Raw genomic sequence first — 26,854 nt, forward strand, 5'->3', positions numbered from 1 at the left:
TGTAGCACAGATTTCACTCTGCCAGATTGCATTATGCTGCTGAAGATAAGGAACTTTTTATCACACACTTAAATTATATGTTATGCTTCTTTAATTCCTACTTAATACTGTTGTTTTTATCGATTTTCAATTGTAACTGTTGACTTTTCACAGTGAGAAGCAAGGGCGGTGCTTGCAACAGCCCTCAAACCAAAAGGTTTAAATCCCCACCAAAACACTGGCTAATCATTACATGATGTAACTAATTTATAATCCAAGGTTGGAAGCCTTTCTGGTAACACCTGCTGTGTAAAGTATTCAAACCTTTAGCACAGTGAAGGACCGTAGAAAAATAGAAAGCATGTTGGGACACAGCACTGTTAAAACACTGCTTTATTAGCATTCACGATGTTAAAGACATTTTAAAATGCAGAACAACAATTCTATGTCATAATCCAAGGGAAGGATTATGCTTCATCTTTCTTCACTTTATTGTACAGCAGCCATTTTCAGAATATTAAGAAAAACTAAATTTCCCATGAGCCATTGGGAAAAAAATTAAATGCCAGTCCATCCAATCCACATGCAGGGGCTCCCTTCATAGACACTTGTTGATTCTCCTTCCACTCTTTCTTCGCTGCTCCAGCAGCCATCAGATAAATGCCAGTGGCCTCCTGCCCACAAAAATGTTATTGTTATATGCAGCTTTTTTTGTTGACTGTGATAATGCTCATATCAATTTGCTAACATTGTTTGCCCTAGCATGGCCCCAGGAACGCTCGCAACCCCATAGTGCGGCCGCAGATGCTCTTCCTCTTCCTGTTTGCCTCAAACGAGGCTTGATTAGGCTCAGTGCGGCATGGTCTTCCGACTGCTAGAAGGTGCCTGCGCTTTCTTTTATCCCAGCCTCTGCGACAAGCATGCGTCCCTCAGTTTGCTGCTGGTGTGCTCAATCGGAATACTTTCCCTTGGTTTCCCTGATGCAATGTGACCTGTTGTGACAGTCCCACAATGCGCTCCCATTACCACCTGGAGACTATACACCCCAGTGAGGTGTTGTATTATTTAGAAATGCCTGAATTATCGCGTGTCTTGTGGTATTTGTTGGGACAGTGACCCATGCTGTTACAGAACACTGCCCTTTACATCAGGTGGGCGAGTGGTGGCCCAGGGCTACTGACTTCCCGATTGGACCCTCGGGTTACCTATACTTACCTGGCTAACCCCCAGCTTTACTTGCACTTATCATGCAGGAGTCGCAGGACTTGTACACGGATGAGGAATGCATCTCCTACTTAACTATAGACGATAACTGAGGTGATTGATGCCTCTGTACATCTGCAGATGGCGGTCGATCTACAGTACACGGGTTCTCCGCTAACGGGGCTAGGTCGGTTCTGACTCTGACAGAATCCCTAATTTTCCTGGGTTTCGTAGTGTACTGTGTTCTAGCCCCTTTGAGTTTTCCATCTTGGAAAATTGCCAAATTCAGACACAAGCTACAGGAAACCTTGGCCAGACCAACCATCTTCCTCCCTCATATTACAAGGGTGGTGGGTCTACTCTGATCTTCAATTCAGGTCATCTTTCCAGCACCCCTTCACTATCAGGCCCTCCAATGACTGAAGTCTTCCTATCTCTGGAAAGTCCTCATGTACTCTCAAACTGTACTGCTTTTGGACAAGGCTATGGTGGAAATTTGCTGGTGGCTGGCCCACATGGAGGCCTGGAACGGGTGAGCCACCTGCGGCTCAGAACTGGACCTGGTGAGACGAAGGCGCACAGGCTGGGGGGCTAGTTGTGGGGAATTCTCCTCCAGTGGTACAAGGTCCGATCATCAACTGCTTGGAACTGTTGGCAGGATCCTTTGCAGTGAAGGGCTGGACCAAGACATGGTACAGTGCTGCGTACTTCTGAAAATGGACTATGTGGCGGTCGTCCGTTACATCAACCACCTGGGAGGGGCGAGATCCTAGCCCCTTTCCGGTTTGTCCCAGAGCTTTTGGGGCTACTGTCTCAAGAATAAGATCTAAGTAGGGACAGATCACCTTCAGGCTCTGCCAACCAAGTGACGGACTGGCAGTCACAATACCGTCAGGACATGAGCCTGTGGAAACTGGATCCATTAGGTAGTCTTCCTAGCGATTTTATCCAGACTGGGTCTGTTCATGGTGGATCTTTTTGCATCGTGGCTGGACAACCAGATAAACAGATATTTTAGCTTGAGGCCGGACCCCAATGCAGTGGCAACAGATGCCTTTCTACAGGACTGGATATCAGAGATAGGATATGCAGTTCTCTCAGTCTCCATGACTATGATGCTCTCGACGCAAGCTCAGACAGCAGGCAGACCTGGTGGTGGTGACTTGGATCTAGCGATCTCAATTTTGGCATCTGGTTCCAAGTGAACTTTCGTGGGATTCTCCTGTCCGTCTACCCCTGTTTCCAGGTCTCCTCAGGGAATCCTCACCATCTGATTCTGGCAAGTTTTCTGCAGCTTATGGTGTGGAGGATTACTGGGAACGATAGAAATTTGTAGGACTTTCAAGCCAGGTTGCAGATTTAGACACTTTGATCCTGTGGGGACAGAAGTTGACCACATTGTGAACTTTCTGACCTCCCTAACTTCGAATGGCATGGCATACAAGTCGGTCAATACCCTCCGTTCAGCTGTCTCAGCAGGACAAGCCCTGATAGAAGGCCATTCTGTGGGCTTAGAGGCATTTGCCTATCACTACCCCCCAGGACCAAGGTATTCGATACTGTGGGACGTTAAGGTGCTAAATCTTTTCCTCTTCTGGCCTAATAACAAGTATCTTGCCAGAAAGGAGCTGTCTGCCATATTGGCTACCCTGCTATAGCTGGTGTCCTGTAGACGTGCAGCAGATGTCAGAGCCCTGGACATAAGAGTGGAATAATCTCTAGAGAAATCAATTGTAATTCTCGCATTGTTTCATACCCCACCTTTGCGAAGACTCCCAAATTTTGCGTGGTTCTCATTATAAAAGCATATAAAAGCGTAGGCAGGGTTATGAAGGAGGACATCCCATTCGCCCTCTCGGAGAAAAAAGCCTACTCCTCATCGCCATTCGTAAACCTCAAAGGGGGGAGGGAGGTCTCCTCCCCTACAATTACTAGGTGAGTGAGATGGACCATGCAGGAGACTGGCATATACTCAAAGATATTTGGCTCACATTCTACCAAGGGAGCAGTGGCATCAAAATCATTTGACCTGGGAGCACGATTGGAAGATATCCTTAACGCAGTAGATTGGTCCTCTGACTTGACCTTCAAATGATTTTATTTCAAGCCAGTTCCCAGCGTAGCTGCTCTGATGGTGGATAAGTCTTAAAGTAGCAAAATCCTCTTCTCCAGTCTGGACATAGAATGTCAAATTTCCTAGCTTTCGTAACAAAGTTTAAATTCTATTAAGGATTAGGAAGCGAGGATTAGCCCACGTGATGACCAGCTTTCTCACCCTGTGTCAGGAGCAGGGACGGGTGGAAGACTGAAGGTTGGATTCACAGTAAGTACTGTTTTCAAAAAAAGTTAAAGACTCCTGTGCTTTAGGCAATGTAGACCATACTGTTTAACTTGATGACCAGGTTCTGTTGGAAAGAGTCAATATTCGACTCCTTATAAGTGTTTTGACTAAATTGATTTTATTTTCGGCAAAACAGGAATCAAATGGATTTATTCTGGTTTCTGTCCCTGGAAGAAAGATGTGGCAGTAGAATCAACAAGTTTCTATAAAAAGATCCCCAACATGCTGATTGGATGGATTGATATTTACATTTTTTCCCTATGGTTCATGGGAAATGTAATTCTGTAAATGGCTGCTGTACAACAAAGTGCAGAAAGATGAAGCATAATACTCGCATCCGTGTCCTTATTAGAATTGACATTTACGAATGCTAGAAAATGTTACATTCTTATGGTCTTCTAGCCATTTTTATACGTTTGTTTTCTTGCAAGCCTAGTACAGTGTATTGGTTAACAATAGTGTAAAGGTATATTGTGACTACTGCATGGTAAATAACTCTTTTTAAATGCAACTTGTTAAACTGATTGTGAAATTGATATATCAATAGTGGTGTGGTTGCTTCTTGGAGTTTAACCGTAAATTCCCCCCATACTTTCATCTTCCAAACCTGTACACACGTGCTTTGGCAGCAGTGTTTCCTTTTTTGTGGACGCAGCCCTAAAAACTCAAGTGCTAAAAATTGTCAGACAAAGAATGGCCACACTTAATTTTATTTATTTGCAAAGTTTAACACCATTGTAATCTTTTTTTAATCGCCTTCCTTGACCAGTTGATTACAGCACTCAGACGACCTATTGAAGATGCTGAGAATAGTAGTTTTGTGCTTATAGTGGTGTGAGAGAGGGTAAAATGGTACCCTTTCCAACTACCATTTTAGTAAAGCAATGCTAACTTCCTTTTCTACTCATTCCATATTATCTTTCCTTCCCCAACCAGTAGGTAAAGACCACATGGAATAGGATGTTTACAGTTTCAGCCATAGTCTGCAGTCCGGTGGCGATCCACAGCCGGTCTAGCTATACTCTGGATGCTTTCAGTCAAAATGTGGAAGGCCCTTTTGCATAATTTTTCTTGGGGATCTTAATGCATATGATTCTAAGTTTTTACTGAAGCATTTCCCATGCGTTGCTTACGTAATGCTTTTCATTTTTAGGTTACCGGTGCTTGCTGTCTCTTTCTGGCAGGGAAAGTTGAAGAAACTCCCAAAAAATGTAAGGACATAATTAAAACTGCACGTAGTTTACTAACTGATGTGCAGTTTGGTCAGTTTGGCGATGATCCCAAGGTAAGACTTCATCATTTTGCAATGTATTGGGCTTTTGTGACTTGATTGTGCTGAAAGCAATTGTTGATTTATTTGTCCAGTAACTTTGCTGTTCGAGGCATATGGGCTGCAGATGGTACATTTATGAATAGATCGCCATCTGGTGTTGGGCTCGGATGATTGCACTTTGTTTTTCTTCTGGAGAAGTCTTTGTCGTCATAGGTGACTCCTCCTCTCGGTGTTAGTGCGCATGGGCATCGGCTCCATTTTCCATTATCATCCTGATAATGTAGTGGATCGTTTGTAAACCTGCTAGGTATTGATTTGGTTTGTTCACCTTAAATCCTAATCAATAGTTGTAGCTAGGTATTCGAAGACTGAATGTGGATACATTGTTGCTGATTTGGATACATTATTTTTGTCTGAAGTTCCATACTCTAGAACTGTTTCATTGATTTATAGCAACACATCCATGATTATAGTTAACCTACCATTTTATGGCTTTTCTAGGCTTTTTCCAGTAGTTTTCTATAATGGGTGCTATGCAGACTTCACAAGGGCAATGTTCACATCATTGAGCTTAACTGACTGGACAGTTTTAATCACCAGCAATCAGTGTATTCATAAATATATATATATGTTTTACCTTAATACCCATTGAAGAGTAAACTCAAGTGGCAAGTACATATTAATTCATAATGACTGACTTACTTTGAAAGATTCCATGTACGGTGATAACCCAGGTTTTCTAAAAATATTTGATGACTTGGGCATTCAAACTGGGGAAATAGGATGTTCTGTCGTGTAGCTCCTACTGAAAATATACAGGATCTGCACGTTCAGACAACATACACAGTAAGATTGGTGTCAGACTGATTCCAGACACCCCCACCGGGTATGTTGGCTTCTTGTACCAGCGAGCTCACAGTGCCACTAGAATCTCCTCTTACCAAGGAGGGAATAGTTCTTGGCAACCATCAAACATGACAACCCTGATCCCTCAGGACCGTGGAAACAATATACTACTATTCGCTCAGTCACTCATGCTTACTTAGTCTGTCTCAGAGAGATACACAGAATACACAGGCTGGGCGTTTTCAATAAGTATTGAACAGTAGTTACTTTGGTGTATAATAGATGAGCTGCAACAACCATTAGACAGTACAAGATATAAATGATTAGCAGTACTATAAAGGTCAATGGATGGTATAGCTCTAACATCTTACAATAATCATGAATACATTCTAATATATAAAACACATGATAAAATGATGCTTACTCCTACGATGCATCCCTAACTAGATGTACCTAAATGTACCTAGCATGTGTGTACGTGTTAAGCCAAGAATCCCTGTAGGATTTAGTCAACCCCCATTACCTGAAGTGATGGACTGTGGGACCCCGTCCTGTTCTCGAGTTGGCCACACCACGAGGGATGTTAGACCACTGCGAGCTGGAGTTGTCTGCATGCAGGAACCTCAGCGTCTCTGGTCAGTGTGTCGGCAGGGAAGTCTTGGCCTCCTCTGTTTATCTTAGCAAGATGTAATGTATATATACCCATAGGTCTCCCCAGGGGTCCTACCTTGCTGTATTACTGTGTCTGCCTAAGTATGACGTCGCTCATGAACTTTATACATAGATATTATACAGGAGATGGTAGTCCTGCTGTGCTTCCAAGAATCCTCATGCATAATGTATGAGATTTTGAACTAGAGAAAACCTGCATTCTGAATGCAGTGTTGTATCTCGGTAAAAGGTCAGTCCCTGTAAACCGTAACAAGTGTAATGTAGGGAAGAATATAGGTGAAGGGTAATGAAATTACTGAGGCCTATATTATGGTACCTATTTGGTATATAACAGTTCTAGGCATCATTTTTTGATTCTCTATACTGTTGAAGCACTTAGGTTGTAGTAGCGAGCACTGTAATCAGTATTCCAACTCATCACTTGAAAAAAAGCGCCTGCCATGCTCTCTTTGTAGAGTCATCTACAAATAAGAATATGACATGTGTATTGTGTTTGCATCTGTGCAGCACCTCCTTCCCCTGCCAGGCCACTGAAGTACTTTGTAGATGTGTAGCACAGTACTACATTAAAGTGACATGGATCTGTCACATGCATGAGGACCAAATTTGTGCTCTTAATTTGTTTTTGTTTTTACGAGTTGCTTATGTTAAGCAATATTGATCAGGTGGCTATTAAGTCTTTCAAGGAGAATAGGTGTTGGGCGTCGAAGAGGCCCTATATTATTTTTATCCGGTATAGGACGTTATGAGATTAGCTTAAGGTTTTTTACCTATGGTGGTATGACCATTTCATGTTTTTCAAAAGATGATGTTGCTAGTTCGGTCTTTATTTTCCTCACCTGCCTGTGGTAGTGGAAGTATTGCATGTATAGAATTAGAGTGAAAACATTAAAGAAATACAGTACAAACTAACCACATTAGTGGGCTTTTGGGGTCACTGAGAAAGCAAACCATTTCCACATGGTTTGTGGATTGTGCTGTACAATATGATTTGTAGCAAGTTGGTGAACTAAAAGCTGCAGTTGGCCCTCAATGCTTATTCATTGAAAGCAAACGAGTCCACCTCTGCGATGCCGAAAGTAGTGCCTTACTTGCTGAGATTTGTGAAGCTGCCACTAATGATTGTACTCCATTTGCCAAGCACTATTGTCTTGAATTAAGTCCGAGGTAAAAGATACTGTTTGGTAGAGGAATTCCCCAACAACTGTTGGATCGAGACCTCTGATGAATTAAAGAACTTATTCTTGAATAGATGCTGCTTTCTGAGTAGCTTTAAGATGACCAGTCTGCAGAAAGCTGCATCCAGTACAAGGAAATGTTACCTTCAGTAATCCTCTTTCTGATGGTTACTTAGTTACTTTCAGTAATGCTCTTTCTGGTGGTTACTTACTTTCCTGCAGATTGCTTTTGCCCTCTTATTCCCTTCTTCTGAGGAGATTCATATTGTTTCTACTTGGCCTCTTCAAAGGGGTAAACATGAACAGAACTTACTTTACCAGTTTAATCGGCACATTTTTGGTTTTGTGAAGTCAGTAAAGTGCAAAGATATTGGGCACAGGCTGGCAGCTGGTGAAAAAAATAATAATCTAGACCGGTTATGATGCTTGAAGAGCTGGCTAAGATTAGGGTTCTGCAGCCAGCGCAAGCATCCCTCAGAAAGGATGTCTCCAAAGGTAAATATCTTTTTCATTCACAAAATGATATAAAAATGGAATTGTGGAACATCTTTTGTATGCATGGAATGCACTTTTGAAGTTCATCCTTTAAACTGGGGATTTCTATTCTACGGCTGTGAATTAGGGGAGAATTCCGGTATTTATAGACATGTCCTTGTGGAGAACTAGATTTTTGCATTTGCTAATATCTTCAGTGTAATTTCTCAACAACAAAAAAAGTTTTCTGAAGAGCCTGAATTTTGTGGGACTTTATGCCTTTTTATTCTGAACAAGTTCTTCAGTTTTTGTTGTTTTTCAACTTTAACAGCAGCAACTGCGAGTGACTATTTTCTTTGCGAATGTGGTTGTGGGTCTGTAAAGTGCTTGCATCCCCAGCTTCAGAAGGGGATCCATTGTTGGAGCTTTCAGAAACATACACAGTAGTTTCTTTTTTTTTGCCATAGTAACAAGATTGCCATTATATAATACTTTCTGTTTAATGGTTGAGTACATGAAATTTTTAAACAATGATGTCTGAAGACTTAGAAGTTGTTTTCTGTAAGTTTGCCTTTGAAAACAGACTATAAGAGTTTGTCTGGGAAAAGTAAAACATTGTTTTCTTCTATGTAGGAAGAAGTGATGGTCCTGGAGAGAATATTATTACAGACAATAAAGTTTGATTTACAAGTTGAACATCCATACCAGTTTTTGCTGAAATATGCAAAACAGCTTAAAGGTAAAGCTGATTTTCTAATAATGTTAAGTTTGTGTTTTATTGAAAAGAAGGCATGCTTCCTTGTTATCCTTACTACTGGCATGTTAAAATGATGGACTTTTGTACTGACTTAGCTACATTTGTGGGCAGAGTAGGAGATTCTGCTTTTACTGCAAAGGTAACACTGCAATCCAGAGCTTGACTCAGTATTCTTAAGTTTGCTCTAGTAACTGATTACTTTTCAGATCAGTATGTGGCCTTTTTCGGGCAGTTAAGTGCATGCAGTGAATTGTTATAAAACATGTGTTTGAAGGGGGTTTCTTCTTTCCATATCTTTGTGTCTAGAAACTACAGTTTCAGAATATACCGGCATTCACATTTTAACATTTTTAATTTGGCTAATTCATTAACCACCTTCAAAAATAGGGAGATAATTTAGCATGACCAGGGCAAGGCTCTTGGCTTTTTTCTCCATGAAGCTGATTTCTCTTGCATGGGATCGCCATTGATAGCCGTAGGCACTGACACAGGTGGGGTCATGGATTTATATGTGGGGCGTTTTAAGTTGGGGAATTAATTTCTCTCTAATCCTGAGTGTCTCTGGGGGCCAACTAGCCCACTAGGTACCTTCAATAAGCGCCACTGCGCTGCGTTGCAGCGAGGTGGTCCTGGCCACGCCCCTTTTTACACCTCTCTGCAATGCAGCTCTGTTGCACTTACTGGAGGTACCTGGTGGGCTAGTTGGACCCAGGGACCCTCAGGATTCAAGGGGACTTAATCCCCCAACTTAAAACGTGCCACAGGCGTGTTTGCACAGTGGTAAAGGGAGGAGGCGGGGCCTGAGGTGACATGTGCAAACACGCCCTGTGGCGCGTTTTAAGTCGGGGAATTAAGTCCCCTTCAATCCTGAGGGCCCTTGGGGGCCAACTAGCCCACCAGGTACCTCCAGTAAGCACCAACGGCCTTTGTTGAAGAGAGATGGTCCAGGCCATGCCCCTTTTTACACCTCTCTGCAACACAGCTCTTTGGTGTTTACTGGAGGTACCTGGTGGGCTAGTTGGCCCCAGGGATCCTCAAGATTCAAGGGGACTTAATACCCCAACTTACAACGCGCCAGGGGGCGCGTTTGCAGAGTGGTGGAGAAAGGGGGCAAGGCCTTTGTCTACCTCTCACCAATCCCACTTCGTGGGGCTTACTGGAGGTTAAAGGTAGGGTAGTTGGCCCCTAAAGAACCCCCAGCAGTGAAGGGGACTTCAATCCCCATCCAAGAGCATGCCAGGGAGCGCGTTTGTAGAGTGGTGGGCAAAGTGGCCGTGGCCTGGTATGAGTACTTACCAATTCTGCTGTGTAGGACTGACTGGAGGTAATAATTTGGGAAGTTTTGTGTAGGTCAGGAAAGCTGTCTGGGGCATTGAGAACTATAGAGCGGTAGATTCTATTTATTTATTTTTTCAAAATATTTTAATTAATATTGCAATCCAGCATAGCGAACAAAAGAAAAAAATACAAAATAATCATCAGGCAGAAAAAAAGGCAGTATACATAACTGGAGAGATCAATAATACCAGAAACACTATAGCAAATAAGGAGGGGTGTGAGCCCGTGAGAGGGCCTCTTTAATCCTACAAAGCCACTGTGCAACTCTTCAGCACGTTTATCCTGTCACCCATCCATCTTCTGACACACTCAGACATGCATGTACACACACAGCTAGGGCCCCCATAATAACCAGGCATCCTTAAAGATGGCCCTCGAGGGATGACGCCACGACCAACTGGTCAGCAGTGTGCGAGGCAGTATCCAAAAGTGGTTCATCCACAATCACAGTCCATTCAGAGACTGGCCGTCAATATGGTGTCCCACGTAGACAGAATCTGCACCGTCCGCACTCCCATGGCCTCCTCCCTGCGAATTGCCTCGCTGACATTCCACCCACCTCACCCGCTCTAACCCCCACCTATATTTACCTGGGCTCCGAGCGGACTTCCAGTTCCTAGTTAATTGGGAGCAAGAATCATGCCCAGATCCAGAAATGTATCCGTAGTCTTTGGGGCTGCGGTGCTCTTGTGGAGGCCCAATAAACACAGCTGCGGGCTAAGTACAAATTCCCGGTTGGTGGCTCTATAGAGTTACCTGGAGGCCCAAAGCCCAATACGGCGACAGGAGGGTTTAAGACCATACCATATGGAAAAAGACTGCATCCTCTGCAAAACATCTAAAGCACTCCGACGTCGCGGCTGGAAACAATGCATGTATGCGCAGGGGGGTGCAGTAAGCTTGATGCAAATAGTAACATTGAATAAGTTTATTGGGAGTGCTCAGGACACCGTAGGGGTGCATTCTAGAACCCTCCTCTTGGCCTGAACAGACCAGGGCGATGCCTCCCAATGTGATCGGAGTGCCGCAAGGTCTAGCCGGGCCCCCTGCGTGAGAGCTCTACATAGCAGCATAACCACCCTCGTCCGCCCCGTTATGAGAAAAAGAAGACAGAGGAAGTCGTGATCCGGTGGTTCCGCTGCCCCAGAACCCCACCACTCTTATTTTGCATCTCAGTCCGCCGAGTAGCAAAAAGGGCCCCTCCAGGGGGTCATAAGTCTCTTGAAGTGCCAAAAAGGGACACAACTCGCCTCCCATAAAAAGAACGCCCAATACCATGATCCCGGCTGTCGTCTTTTGATGGAGACCCGTCTAGCCCCCCTGTCCCTCTCAACGGTGAGCAATCCGGAGTGAAAGTTTGCGGTTATACGGTGTCACAGAATGCGTCCTCTTAAGAGCACTGGTAGAAACATAGCGTGATGTTCTACTTAGCACAATCAAATTCCGCATGCTAGAGGGAGGAGCAGGTTTTAGCAAGACCCTGGTCAGCAATCATTGGATGGGAAGCCACCCTCTCGGGTACCCACAGCATTCCAGACACCAGACCGCCATCGAGCCACCCATTGTAATTGTGCTGCAACATAATACAGTTCCAAGTCAGGGGCTGCCAAGCCACCTTCCAGCACCGGGTGGCGCAGCTTCCAGATCACCACATTTTGCCGCAAGGCCCCCAGTTTAACGGCAACAAGATACTTTTGAGTTCCTGGAAAAACGTCAGAAGAAGCTCTAACGGAAGGGCTGCGAACAAATAAAGGTGACTGGGCAATACAACAAACTTGGAGACTGCAACCTTGCCACTCACTGAAACTGGCATGTCGTCCAGAAGGCCACCTACCTTGTAAAAATCAGCAAGAGTGAAGACCTAGTTGTCAGCAGTTCCGATGAACGGCCACCCCAGGTATCGGATAGTATAGATGCAGGTCTTACTCCAGTTGAACTCTAGACCCGATGTCCAAAGCCTGCTTAGTGCTGACTTTTGCCCCCTTTAGTCTATAAAGTCCTCACTCCTCAGATACAACAAAATATCATCCGCTTATAAAGAGAGGTACGTACATTATTATGTCAGGCTCAGACCGCAGTAGTGCTGGCCGAAACAAACTGTTCGAGCAAATGGCTCCATGACCAGGATGAATAATAGCAGACAACTCTGTCTGGTGCTCCGTTCCACTGCTGAAGCCTCTGATTATCAAAAAACCAGTGTGGATCCTAGCAAGCGGGCGAGTGTAAAGTAGGTTCGTCCACTTGACAAAGGATAGGCCAAGGCCCATGCCTAACGTGGACGTGTATAAAAACTCCCAACTGAATGAGTCAAATGCCTTTTTAATGTCAGCCGAAAGGACCAGCTTTCCTACCGGTAAACGCTCCTGTCTGTCCAAGTCCAGGGGCAGCTGACAAATATTATGCATCGAAAGCAAGTTGTAGGAGTCCAGGAGAAGCGGGTCCTTCTCTTTCTTAGAAAGCGACGCGATAGCAGCTGCACGGAAGGAGGAAGGAAAGAGACTCCTCTGGCGGGAATCATTAAAGAAGGCCACAAGATTAGGGACAAGTTTCGAAGTTTAAGCAGCGTTGAATTCTGTAGGTAGCTTGTCTAGCCCAGGCATCTTCTCCCTTGCAATGTCTTTGATTGCACCTTGTACCTCCTGCTCAGTAATAACCGCCCCAACTGATCTGCCACCTCAGAATGGAGGGAACTGGCGAGGATATCACAGTCTAACTCCACGTAACCATGTCACTACACACGGTATCTGCTGAGTACAAATCACAATAGTGACAAAGAAACACCCCACTAAACCTGTCCTGATTGAAGACATCCTGCCCTGAAGTATCACAAACCTGGAGGATCGTATGCCCCTGACACTCCTCCTGGAGAAGCCATTCCAGCATCCTACCTTATTTATCCCAGTCAGTGTGGGCCCTGGCCAGATACGTCTTATAATGAAAACGTCGCAGGAGTTTGACCAACTCAAACAATTTCTCTTTTCTTTTGTGCTTCTCCCGTCTGGAGTCACCTCCAGCCCATGCGGAAGACCATCGAGCACTGCTTCCTGGTGCTGAATATCAGAACGCAGCTGGGACCATACCCCCCTCTTTATTAGATATGCAGTAACCCTGAATCCCCGCCTGAATGAAGGAATGAACGAACAGGGAGATTTTAAAAGTGCACGGCTACTCCGAGGAGTGTCCACGCACTACAGGGACATAGAGGGCTGAAAAGAAAATTAGAGAAAGCTATTTAGCGTGTGAAAAGCCAGGTCTTAAGTTGCTTTCTAAATGATTTTTCATTATTCACTTGGCGAAGTTCCTTAGGCAGTTTGTTCTAAGTTGGAGGGCACAGAAAGGAAAAGAACTGCCTCCAGATATAGCTCGTTTTACCCTAGGAACTTCGGCCAGATGGCCATGTGAAGACTGCAAAGGTCTCAAGGGAGAGTAGAGTTGAAATTTGGAATACAGATAGTCTGGGCCAGAATGGTGCAGTGCCCTGGCAGAAGGGTCAAGGTCTTAAAGAAGATCCAATTTCTGACTGGAAGCCAGTGCCAGTTCTTCAGATGAAAGGTGATAGAGGGCAGGCGGACAGCAGCATTTTGAACTGTTTGAACCCCTTGCAAAAATCTTTGTGGTAGTCCTACATTCAGGGCATTATCTTAATCCAGTTGAGACCCCACCAGAGGTAGAAGAACAGTCAAAGAGAGAACTCACACATTAGTGGGCTGTGCGCATCATACCAAAACATGCCACCCGACTCCCTCCGACGAGGACAAACCTGTATTATCAAGCCAATAATTTGTGACCTGCTTACCCAACAATGCACGGAAGGCCTCGTCCTCAAGCATCACAGGGTCCATCCGCCAGTTAGGGATAGTGAACCTAGGCGAAGACCACCGAAAGGTACACAATACTTGGAAGTGGTCAGAGTACGTCTTTGTCAAATATACAGTTCCCACCACCATGCCATACAGCACTCCACAGGTATAAATCTGGTCAAGTCGGACTTCAGGGTCATGCAACCCTAATTGGTTGGAGTACATTAGAGCATACAGGTTATGTACTCTCCAACAATCGACCAAATCCCGCTGTACAACCCACGAGTATGCCAAGTCCGCCAACCTAGTCGCCGGCACACTGCTCAAGGGGGATGTGATCTATCCAAGGCCATGTCTACCACACAGTTAAACTCGCACCCAATAATCCTCCCATATGGTATCATCCGCGATGGGAGGGGAGCCAATCCGGACAAGAACGCCGGCTGGTCGACGTTCGGTGCATAGAGATTCACTAGCGCAACATTCCTACAATCTAATTTTCCTAATATTAAGACATATCGATCATCCTGGTCTATACTGGTCTTTGCAACGTTAAGGGGACCCTGGGGTCTAATCCAAATAAGCGTGCTGTGCGAAAAAGCTGAATAAGTGGTGACGTATAGTTGACCCCGCCAGCCTCCCCAGAAGGCCAGACTCCCCCACTCTGTACGCTGCATCTCTTGCAAAAATGCAATAGGCGGTAGGGTGACGGTGGCAGAGTCCCCGATCCGCTTTTGCTTGCCAGAGGTATTATAACTGTGCCTTGTGCTGTGCCTGAATTGCTCTAGAAGAGAATTGCCTGCACTTTATTTAAAACATTGTTGACTTAAAAACGATGCTGTTCTGTTGACTGAAAACGGACTATTTTATTGTGAAACTGACGTTTTTAAAATCACTAAATTCTCTGGGTCAGCACTCATTTTAAAACGCCACACTTGCTGTGTTTGCGCTACCTACCTTTCTCCCAGTCCTGACTCAATAGGGGGAGGAATAACATCACTGGTTAGTAAAGGAAGTCTGTGCTCGTCTTTCACTCCGGCCCGGTCCGACGCGGTAACCAGTACCGTTGCGCGGAGGGCGGGTCAGGGAGAGCCAGGCACTTCCTGTGGGGGCATTTCCTGAGCGGTTAGCGCTCTAGTGCCTGCTTCTCTCTGGGCTATTTAGCCCTCGCCCCACCCGAGTGCGCAGCGGTTGCGCGCAGAGGTTGCCGAAGAGTGGCCAAAGAGTGGCCCGTCTGCGACCGGACGGGGCTAGGGGCCACACCCCCTGACTGATTCATGATGGAACTTTTGGAAGACACCAGAATCAAGCACTACTTAGCTTACAACCGATCGGTTCTGGGGGTTGTATGCGTGACCAATGGCCATGCCCGGAAGGTCCTTTCTCATGCTCTCAGTGCAGGTTTCAGGCATCCCATACCACTATCTGCATCGGAGATGTGGTTAGTAGAAGGCCAGAGCCCAAGGGTCTGAAAAGCCTTCTTCTTAATGTACGCTCATTTCCTAAACATCATCTGGAGATATGGGACCTTATTAAAACCACCAACCCCGACATATGTTTCATGGCTCAAACCACATACCATTCTGGTCATAACACTTGGAATCCCAATAGGATATAAAATCTTAAGGCTCGACCGCCCGATAAAAACTGGAGGCGGAATAGCCATAGTATACAAAGAATGTTTAAAAGTCTCCATAATTGAGCAGAGTAGTTGCCCATTGATGGAAGTGATGATATTCAAGGTAATATCAGGCTCCAAGGATAACTGGAAAGGCGCTCTGATATATCATCCTCCTGGGCCCAACACTAGTTTTTCTCTCTCCCTAACAGAGCTTATTGCACAACATCTTAAAGCCAAAGAACACTTTCTTCTATTAGGGGACTTTAATGTTCACGCGGATATCCCCAACCACCCAGAGACCTTGTCCCTACTATCGGACCTTGCCCAGCTAGGATTGCAGTTGCAGAATACTGGATCTACCCATAAAGGAGGACACACCTTAGATCTAATCTTTTCTAATGGCCCTACCATATGTAGTCATCCACCGATCCGGGTCAATTGGTCTGACCATTACCTAATCTTATTTACCCTTCCCGGCTTAGCCAAACCTGCTAAACAACCTCCTGCCCCGCGCATATGGCGCAGACAATGGCGAAGGGTCACCTTAGATGAGATCCAGAAAGTATGGAAAGAGCCACACATATTAGCTACAGATGATGTAGAGTCAGCCCTCTTTAAATACAATTCAGCACTAAGGGAAGCAATCGACCACCTAGCACCGCTGAAACTTATGAAACAGCATCCCACATCAAAGCAGGAGAAGTGGTATATGGAAGAGCTTAGAATAGAAAAGCAGAACTGCAGGAGGTTAGAAAAAGTTTGGAGAAAGACCCATACTGAAGATAGTAGGAAGAAGCATTCAGAAGCTTTGTCCTCTTATTACAAAAAACATCAGGCTAGCCAGGAAAAACAACCTGACATCACAGCTAGCAGGAGCCGGGAACTCCTCAAGAGAGTTATACAAGATCCTACAGACCTTCGTGAAGCCCTCAGCCTGTGAGAGCCCTGACGAGTTCTCCCAAACTCTATGCAATGATATCTCTCTTTTCTTTGAAAACAAAATAGATGCTATTTATGACAAAATTACTATGGCCAATAACACCAGGGACAGTGCCGAATGCATCTTGACACATTCCAGCAATGATCAAATTAAGCTGACCACCTTCCCTGAAGCCAGTCATACGGAAATCCTGTCATTAATAAGTAGCATCAAAACAGGCTCTCCGCTAGTCTTATCCCGGCCAAAATGATGACTCCACTAAGCAACCTTCTTTGTCCATTTATACAAACAATCATTAATCTTTCTTTCAAAGAGGGACAAATACCACAAGACTGGAAAAAAGCAAGAGTTAACCCTATTCGTAAAAACACGGCCTTGCCATGGACAGACCTTACCAATCTTCGCCCCATTTCCTTATTGCCATTCTTAAGCAAACTGGCCGAGAAGCATGTGAACACATATGTGTCAAAATTCATCGAGGCTACAGGGGGTCTGGACCATTCTCAATCAGGGTTCAGGCCCAAATACAGCACCGAATCTGCGCTCCTCTCCGTGGCAGATAACATCAAGATGACACAGGATAGAGGAGGCTCTATGATTCTGGTGCTGTTAGACCTGTCTGCAGCCTTCGACACGGTGTCACATGAGATCCTTCTCGGCCGTTTGCAGAGAGTTTGAATTGGAGGCGTAGCTCTGTCCTGGTTGGAGAGCTTTCTCACTGGCCGCTCTCAAAGTGTCAGCCTGGGCTCCTATTGTTCCACCTTTAGGGAGCTCACCAAGGGGGTCCCACAGGGCTCATGTCTAAGCCCCACATTATTCAATGTGTACGTGGCCCCCCTTGCTGACATCGTGAGAACATATGGGTTTACTCCAGTGTCGTACACTGACGACACCCAGCTCCTGTTTCCCTTCCAGACTCTTACCCCGGAAATTAAGAACTCCTTTGCCGAGGGCATGAGAGCGGTATCCACCTGGATGGCTTCCAACTGCCTTCAGTGTAATGTCGGCAAGACAGAAGTCATGCTCTTCGGGAAAGCCAACCTCCTATGGTCACCAGATTGGTGGCCCTTAGAGCTAGGACCCGTCCCTTTCCCAAAGCAATCAGTGAAAAATCTGGGAGTAAGACTGGATCAAGACCTGGTTATAAAAGAACGTGAACCTGGTGACAGGATCCTGTTTCCGGACAATCGGTCTCCTAAGAAGGGTTTTCCCCTTCTTGTCAGATGCTTATAGAAAGACCTTGGTCCAGGCCCTTGTAATAAGTCGTCTAGACTATTGCAATGGTCTTTTCATCTCAGCCAATGAATACGTGCTTAACCGTCTTCAAGTAGCCCAAAACACTGCGGCCAGGCTGGTCCTCAATGTCCCCTCGAGAACACCATCTAGGCCCCTATTGGAACAGCTTCACTGGCTACCCATTCGTCAGCGAATCAACTTCAAGATTTGCTGCATCATACACAAGAGCCTTTTTGGATCTGGACCCCAATATCTGAATCAAAAATTTCAAATCCATAAACCGGAACGTCTCCTACGTTCAAGCAATCAATCTCTATTAAAAATTCCCCATATTAAGAAGGCCAGACAGAGCACTTTCATATATAGGACCCCTCATCTGGAATAAACTCCCTATCGACTTGAGACATAACTCAAGACCTTTCTCTTCTGTGAGCCATAGCCCCCTATTCTCACCCACTAAAAGGCACTGATTCTGGCTCCATCAGCGAATTTAGCACGGAGATACCCCTCTGGGGGTCGAGTCCAGCGCTCTATAAGTAAATAAAATAAAATAAATAAATAAATATGTACCTGCCTCCATTTCAAATAAACCAGCACATTATAATGCTTAGAGGGGGTGAAGAGGCCCACACATTCCACATGAGTAATTCAACCTGTGCTGCCATGGACATCAAACCAGCAACATAAAACTACGTATCTCCCTTCACCCCCCAAATCACCCCCCCCCCCACACACCCACACACATAGACCCAGCCCCAGCAACACAGTCCACATCTCACCATGCCAAGGAAATGATCAAATTCAATGGCACATACCTTCTGCCGTTAAAAACAAAAACAGACAACATATATCGATTCTATAAAAGCAACCCCCTGCCCCTCCCCCAGGGCTGAAACATACAACCATCTTGTCCAAACACCGCACCATGCAAGGCCCATCATGGAGCCAGAAAGGGACCAACAGCCCAACAAGATCCATAATGGAAGGTTACTGTTAGGGAGGCAGCCAACAGCTAAAGGAAGAAAGAGCAGCACACAGGCAGCCAAACAAATTCTAGCAAACGCCTTGCCAAGCCCCCCCACCCTGTGTCCCGCCCACAACCGGAATACACACAGGATATAAGAGCCACACAACCCGCTCACAGTAACTGTAACAATAATAAGTGGGAAAGAGTAGCGAGGCAAGATGAGAATACAGTGCCAAAATAGACTGCATTAAACATTATCATTCACTGACCCCGGGGTGACCCCCCCCCCTAAGGTGTTCTCAAGCCCTGGTGCAACAGAATTCTCAGACTCTTAAGTCAGAACTGCGATGTTCCGGGAAGGGACGTTGAGAGGAACCCTCAAAGTTCCCCATTTTTGTGGCAGTCTCAACCACCCTAGCTTGTTCCAACGCCACCTGTGAGGCCGTGGCTGGAATGCTCATCTGTGCCCAGATCGTTGGCATGAAGGCCGCTGCAACTCTGGCACCTTTGCACGCACAGTGCCCTTATAGAGCTTGAGCCTATCCAAGGCCACAGACTGGTCATAGAAGAAATGCACTAAATCCTCAGCCTGGGCTCGCAGCCAGGCAGAGAAAATCAAAGAATAAATCAGTCCAAATTCATGCAAGTTTTTTCTTCACTGCAAGTAACTACGCCCTCGGAGTCTGAACTTAGAGAGTGAATTCAGGGTATAGGGACACCTTAGCATTGTCCACAGCAATGGGGCCATGCGCACGTGTGCGCAAATGCAATAGGTGCGCCACCACCGGATGCAGCGGGGTCCCAGGGCGAGGCAGCTGCGCCGGCACTGTATGTGCCCGTACCAAAGCAAATAATTTGGAAAGACCTTTTGGGGTCATCACCTCCTGCAGCCAGTCCTCCTGGTAGGCCAACAGGGAGTCACCCACCACCATTTCGTGCAGTCCCACAATACGGACATTATTCTAGCGAGCACAGCTCTCCTGGTCGTTTAGCCAAGCCACCAGACGTGGATCCTCTTCAACAGTTTCCACGAGTCTTCCCGGATAAGATCCAATTCTACTTACATAGAGTCAAATGTATCTTCTATTCACTCCCCAGAAGTGTCAATAGCAGCCAAGAGTGCCTCAAACTCACCATCCATCTAAGCATTATCCTGGCACCCAGCGCCCTGCTTGATCCCCTCTTAGGGGACGCTGTTGGCCACATCCTCTTTGGTTCATTGTGTGCACCTCATGATGACCCCCAACAATGAATAAGAGAACACCATGGCAGTTATAGTTGTGAACACCTAGTTAGCTGTGTGCCCAGGCATTCGCTCACCAAATGTCGTAAGGAGGCAGTAAATCGCCAAAGAGGGTAACACGAATACACGGATCCAATTCAACACAGAGATATTCATACCTCCAAGGACAGTCATTCAGGGCAGCTCAAACAACTACCCAAGTCCCTAGTTTGCTACACCAATTGGGGTTTAACCTCCCAGGAGTCACGGCAAAGGGCCCCCAGCTCACCAAACAATGAATGTCCCACACCGGTCACAGGAGAACCCCACAATGGCAGGAGGGGCGGGGTGTCTTGCAAACTGAAGAAGTGGGAGCAACACCGTCGGTAGGGAAGCCTTCAAGCAAATAAGTGGCAGGACACATCAGCCCGCATTCACCAACAACCTTGTACCAGGGCGCCCCATGGAAGGGCCATGGCTAGCAACACTCTCAAGCAATAATGTCCCTGGTGCCCAATGCATAAAAGGAGGCCAGCAGTGTATGAAAGCGCTCACCCCTGCGGGCAGGCCTAGCGGGGTAGCCGAGAAATGCAAAAACGCGGCTGCTGCGATTAGAGTGGGAGTGCCATCTTGGGCATGGCTGGGGCCCAGTCGGGGCCCTCCCCCGAGGCTTGTCTGCTCTGGCAATGGTTGCTGCAGTATCACAGGGGCCCATTTTCTGAGCCCCTGGAAGTTGAGCCTCTACGTCAGAGGCGCAAGATGTAGACTCCCTGATATTTGAAGGAGAGACAGCGTACTGATATCTTGGGACACCAGGGGTGCGCATTTGTGTTGCCCTCAACCAGCAACAGCAGAGACCTAGCCGCATTGACCCAGAGTCTGGAGGCCCCCCTCATAGAGACCGAGTATCTCCATGCATCTGGGGCCCCAAGATTGTGGGTCTTCGATAAACAGGAGGATATCGTCTGCGTATAGAGCTATACACTCCTCTGGGTACCCCCGCGACCATCCCCGCATTCGGGCGTCTCATCGGATGAGGCACGCCAGATGCTTGATCGCCAAGCTAAATAGAAAGGGGACAGCCCTGTATGGTTACCCTGTGAATTATAAAGTGTGGGCAGAGGACTCCGTTAACCCAGACCTGAGCAGTGGTTTTATCGTAGAGGAGTCCCACTAGTTTGTGGAAGAAAGCCCCACGGCCAGTCGTCCACAGCACTGCGTCCAAAAAGGTCCAAGCAACAGTATCGAAGGCCTTCTGAAAGTCAATTAGGAGCAACGCCGTAAGCCCATTAATGTGGTGTGCCTAAGATAGGGCCAAGTGGACTCTGCGTATACAATGGCGGGTACCTCTGTTTGCCATAAATCTGCATTGAGGAGGGTGGATCAAATGAGGGCAAGCCAGGCCCAACCAAGCCACCAAAATCTCTACAAGCTCCTTAATATCTGTGTTTGAGGGAGATAGGTCTATTTGAGGAGCACCCATCAGCGGGTTGACCTGCCTTGGGTATCATGACAATGGTGGCATTGTCCAACTCTGGAAGAAGCGACCCATGATCCACCACCTCCATGTAGACTGCTAGGAGGTGAGGGGACAGAAGAGATTGCAAGAGCCTAAAATATTAGATTGTGAATCCTGGCGTCTTACCCGAGGCCAGCTCAGACAGGGCTTTGCTGATCCCTTCATCTTTAATCAGTCGATAAAGGTCATGGGCCAAAGACGGTGGAGGGTGGTTTGTCGGCTTATGGGGGATGGAGAGGAGCGGGATCTCCTCTAGAATTGGGTGGTCGAATTGTCACAGGGACATGGGTGCCACCATATATAGTAATTGGTAATAGTTCACAAAGAAGGAGATCTTTTAGCTTAGATCTCACCAGGTGTCGATCACGATCTGTTTAGGGTCTACAACGAGCCTACCCATTCCAATGTAAGCATCTGTGCCTCCTGTCAGTCACCTGCTCTAGTTGGCGAATCTCCTTGCCCAGGACATCCTTTAATCAAGCCTTTAATGGTAGTTTTGCTGGACGCTCATAAGGTTCTAGCACGTTCAACAGTTTTGCCATTCAGTTCAAAGAATGACCTGATTAACTATTCCAGGAAGTCCGCACAGTCCTAATCCATGAGGTATTGGGCATTGAGGTGCCACTTGGCTTGTAAAAACCATTAAGAGGATCCCATTTCCAGGAGGAGGAGATGGGGGCGGGGGGGCATGATCAGACATGCATCAGGGGAGGATCTGCATTTGTAAGTGACGTCGGGAGCTGAAAGCCTGATCTGATTGATATGCAACAGTGTATTATGGGCCACAGATGCGTGGGTGCATGTCCGCTCAGTGGGATGCCATGTCCACCACGCATCAAATCTGCCCACAGTGGGAGAAGCGTGTGTGAATTCCCGGTTGGGGATGTACGTTAGTGTCTAGCACAGGGACCATATTGAAATTTCCCCCGAGCAGTGTAGTCCCCAGGTGAGTCACAGGAGATCGCAAAGAGCCTGTAGGGACGATTCGAGGCGCTGTTTGAGAACAAAGGCATAGATAAAATGATATTGTGTGGCGTCAAGACAGTCCTCGATCCCTACATAACGTCTTTGAGGGTCCCCATGCCGATACCACCAGGGAGAATCCCTATGTAACAGAATTGCCATCACTTGGAAACCCTGGGAAAAGCAGGCATGCAACTCCCTGTCATAACCAAAGTGCCCAATGATGGAGCACTGTATACCCAGGTGGTAACTCTCCTGGAGCATAACCACCTTTGGTTGGAACTGCTTCACATATCTCAAAACGTACGATCTTTTAACATGGTCGAGGAGACGGTTTAATTTCCATGATAGAACCTTAGCCATTAGGGGTGAGAGGAGTGGTCAGTTGAGAGGCTCCTTCCTCCAGGGACACCATTGTGGCGAGCTTGGAGACCTAAAGCTTAAGGGCAGTTACCTTGTCCTCCACTGTAGAGACCCTGGTCGCAGCCTCTTCATCCTACCAACCACTTTGTAAAGATCTTTGCGTGGTAAGGACACATCAGCGCGGGCCTTGCCCACCTTTTCTTCAACTGCTTCTCTGGAGTCTTGAATGCTTTGGGATAATGTCGAGGTCTGCTTGCGATGTAGGTATTTCCATGGACGGAGGCATGCCTGCAGGGAGGTGGGGGCCTGTCACACATCTCCAAGGATGCGCCAACCAATAGACTCCGCTCTCTGTGACTGCTTGATCAATGGCCTGCTTACCCCAAGAGGGCAGCACAAGCTGCCAAAGCAGTCAGGAAGTCATTAAAAGCCCACTTGGCTATTTTGGGAGAGAGGCTGGAGAGGCAAGTTAAACTCTTGGTGTGGACCTCTCCTCTTCAGCTTACCGAACGTCAAGGGCACGGCCTGCCGCCCTCCGGAGCCGATCTCTCCGCCACCGTCACCAGCACAGCCAAATTGGAGGCCACCTGTGGTCAAAGGAGGGAAAGGGTGGAAGGAAAAAAAGGAGGCTGCTCCCCACTGTCTCCTGAGAAGAGAGCCCATGAGCAAGTCCAGGTGGCCCCCTGCACCTAAGCCACGGCGGGGGGAATTGGGGGAGAGGGAGAAAGAGAACAAAGTGGGGTAGGGAGGCTGTAAGAGGGCCCAAACAGCCTCACGTGTCATGACGATTGTCGCTGGGCCTGCGGGAGCCAGGCTAAAACACTGCAGCCATCTTGGCAGTCCAAGTAATTTTGGAGGACAAGGGGGACCCAACGGATAGCTAAGAACCATGGGTATAACTATGTTATGAAGACAGGGGTTCCTAGCTCATTTAGAATCATCACAATACAATATAGAACACAATAGAATACTATACGTAAGAATCCTTGCCCAGCCGGACAAGGGATTTATTTGTAGAACAATGTCAGATATACATTATATTCCTACAGAAGTGGCATGACACAAGCCTGTGCCGTACCAGAGGAGAGAGAAAAAGATAGCATAAAGTGGAAGGGTGTTTTCAGGCAAGAGAAAGGAGCAAGACAGGGCACTGTAAGTCAATTTATAGAATAATGACAGTGTCTCCTGGAGTAGAACATACAATCACATTTACAATAAAATATATGTATGCCCACTCATGGGTGTCGACGTTTCGATCCCTTATGCTCAGTTAAATAGTTGGGATCATCATCAGGACTTTAAAAATTGATTTGCCTGAATATAATGAAGCCTGTTTGGAGACAGAGAGAGGAAATATACAAACGTTTAAACAATAGAACTGGAGAGCAGTCTTTGCATGTCTGTCATCTTTGTAACAAAACCGGATTCGCAGTGGGTGTTTTGTGTATGGTGACAGTGGTTAAATGACAAATCGCACTTTGTTACCAAAATTCGGAATCGCAGTGAAATTCGTGACATTCACGGATATGGGATGTGCGATGGCTGTGACTAGGGTGGCTTGTGCAGAGAGTGTTTACAGATAGTACTCGGAGCTCTGTGACATGGTGAGTGAGCCGTGTACTGTGCTTCTAACGCTACATGGGCAGCGGTTACCCAGTGCGGATTAAGTTGTAGGAGGGGGAAAAAGCTAATGATAGAGACCTGGACCCACCTCTGTTCGTGAGGTCAAGGTATAACGAAGTTAAGACCTCTAGATCGGAGGTTTGTCGTCTGAGGCGCGCAGGTGGCGTCAGAGAGATTCGTTTATGGCGTGCAGCCAAGCTATGGGTATAATAAAATAAGGTTAAAGTAGTTTGGTCTTAAATAGAGCCCAGTGGCTTTGAAGGGCGAAAAATAAGATAGTTCATACCAGTGGGTTGCTACGCAGTACACTCCTTGTTAAGTTCCATGGGAGTAAGGAGGTTTTAGGGGGACCTGGTCTTTGCAATTCCGCCTGGTACGGCGCGCTGGAGGGAAATAATAAAGGATTCAGTGAATGACTTGATCGAGTTGGTCGAGTAGTGGGAGGTGTTACGAAAAGGGCGAGGGTCCTACCTTACTTGTGAAATAAACAACCAGAAATCAAGGTTGTTAGAGTGGGGCTCATTCGCCAGACACTCGTAACCCCGAAGATGAGGGAATAAGGCGCTGAAATTAAATAAAGCAGAAGGGGTTATTTAGTATGCGTCCCTTGTGGGAACTATACTAGGGCGGGGATTTGTTATTCTCTGATACTTACCAAGTCGCGGTTGGACTCGCGTGTCTACAGGATACTCGGGCTCGATGCCGGTTCCTTGTGGGGCGTTTGGCGGAAATCTTTGTAGGTCGGCACTCGGATCACGTGGTGGTGACTCCGAGCGCCATCTTGGAGAGGTAAAAATGAAAGTGAATGTCTTCAATGGTGGCTCAAATGATTTATGGCCACCATCTTGGAGTGGATAGTCGGATAGCACCGGGCTATCATATCCACACGCTGGGGGTGATGATGATGCAGTATTGAACCAAGGGGGGGTAAAACATGGAAGTGATCAGGTGAGACATGCTTGTGACAGTGAAATGGTGACAGGTGATACAATTAACCTTAAAATTAACGTTACTCCACAGGATGCCTACCATAGCATCTCTGTGTTATCTTGCATAAACAATGTTCTTCACCCCAGATCATTTGCTAAAGTGTCCATTCAAGAGAATGTATTACCAGAGTGTTCAAAGTATCTTCTCTCTTTACAGGGCAAGTTTGACTTGTGACTCAGAGAAGCGTAGTCCAGTCCTCACTTCGATTCAGGCCTGTATTAATGGTGTTGAATTGTATGATGGATTTCAGTTCTTCACGATTTAAAAGTTGCTGCAAATTACCTCCTCTTTGGGGTAATTTGACAGATTTCAAAATTGTCCATCTCAGGTCATCTGCCGTGTGTTTCATACTGGCAAAGTGTTCCACCAATGGTGCATTGAGAGTACCACATCTTATGCGGCTCCGGTGCTGGCTTATCCGTGTCTTTGCTTTTTGTGTTGTTTGCCCCACGTACATTCTGGGGCATGGGCATAGAACCGCATAAATTACATTACAGCTGTTGCAATTTGTTAACTCATTCATGTGGATTGTGACATTGTTGTGACTGAAAGTGCGCCCCTCCAGTGTTAAATCACATACAATACATTGCCCGCATTTAACATGCCCTATCACAGGTGGTAGACCCCAATTGGATTCAATTGTTTTGTTTGAAGGTGGTGAGGGAAGAGCAGCCCGGACAAGGTGGTCTTTTATGTTTTTGCTTTTTTTAAATGCAAACAAGGGTTTCTCAAGCTCTAATTGACCTACATTTAAAGTTGACCAATGCCGCAGGATTGTTTTGCGGATTTTATTTGACACTGGAGAAAAGGTTGTGACGCAAGCGATTCTCTCTGTCCTCTTCCTGGTTTTGGGTTCTAAGAGGGCTTCTCTGGGACAATACCATGCTCTTTTTGAGGCATTTTTTACTAGTCTGTTTGGGTATCCACGGGCTTTAAGTTTTGAAATCAAGATACTTGCCTCCCTGAAATAGTCAGATTTTGATGAGCAGTTCCGCCTAATGCGGAGGAACTGCGAATACGGGAGTGAATCTTTGAGAGCTCTAGGATGATTGCTATCATACCTGAGCAAAGTGTTGCGTTCAGTGGGTTTCCTGTAAAGGCGAGTTAATAATTCGCCTGCCTCATGGTAGATTGTTAAGTCCAAAAATGGTAGTTCTGTCTTGTGATGAGAAAGGGTAAACTGTAAGTCATTGCAGTTATTGTTCAACCAATGCAGGAATGAATCTAAGATACCTACATCAGAATTCCAAATCAGGAAAATGTCATCTATGTAGCGTCGCCAAATAGCAATGCTTGCCCGGAATGGGTTTGTGTCTGATAGGATTGTGCCAGTCTCAAGCGCATCCATAAACAGAATGGCCAGGTGTGGAGCAAAAATAGCTCCCATTGAGGTACCTTTGATCTGTTGGAAAAATACACCATCAAAGACAAAAAAGTTTTTTGTGAGACACAATTCAAGTAATTGCAATATAAATAAAGTCGGTACTCTGTGGGGTCGTGGTCTGGAGTCTAAGATTTTCTGAATGACAAGTAGAGCCGCTCCTTGTGG

The 26,854-nt window shown here is 46.2% G+C and overlaps 1 protein-coding gene across 2 annotated transcripts in view; it reads left to right on the plus strand.

Annotated features, from left to right (window-relative positions):
• CCNK (cyclin K) overlaps nucleotides 1-26,854 on the plus strand; it is a 414,782-nt gene that overhangs the window by 70,728 nt on the left and 317,200 nt on the right. For both annotated transcript variants that reach the window (XM_078660137.1, XM_078660138.1), the window contains exons 5-6: nucleotides 4,677-4,808; nucleotides 8,600-8,705. In XM_078660137.1, the coding sequence (XP_078516263.1) occupies nucleotides 4,677-4,808; nucleotides 8,600-8,705 (238 nt within the window). The remainder of the gene's footprint in view (nucleotides 1-4,676; nucleotides 4,809-8,599; nucleotides 8,706-26,854) is intronic.

This window comes from Lissotriton helveticus, chromosome 9, assembly GCF_964261635.1.
Source record: "Lissotriton helveticus chromosome 9, aLisHel1.1, whole genome shotgun sequence".
Classification (NCBI taxonomy): domain Eukaryota; kingdom Metazoa; phylum Chordata; class Amphibia; order Caudata; family Salamandridae; genus Lissotriton; species Lissotriton helveticus.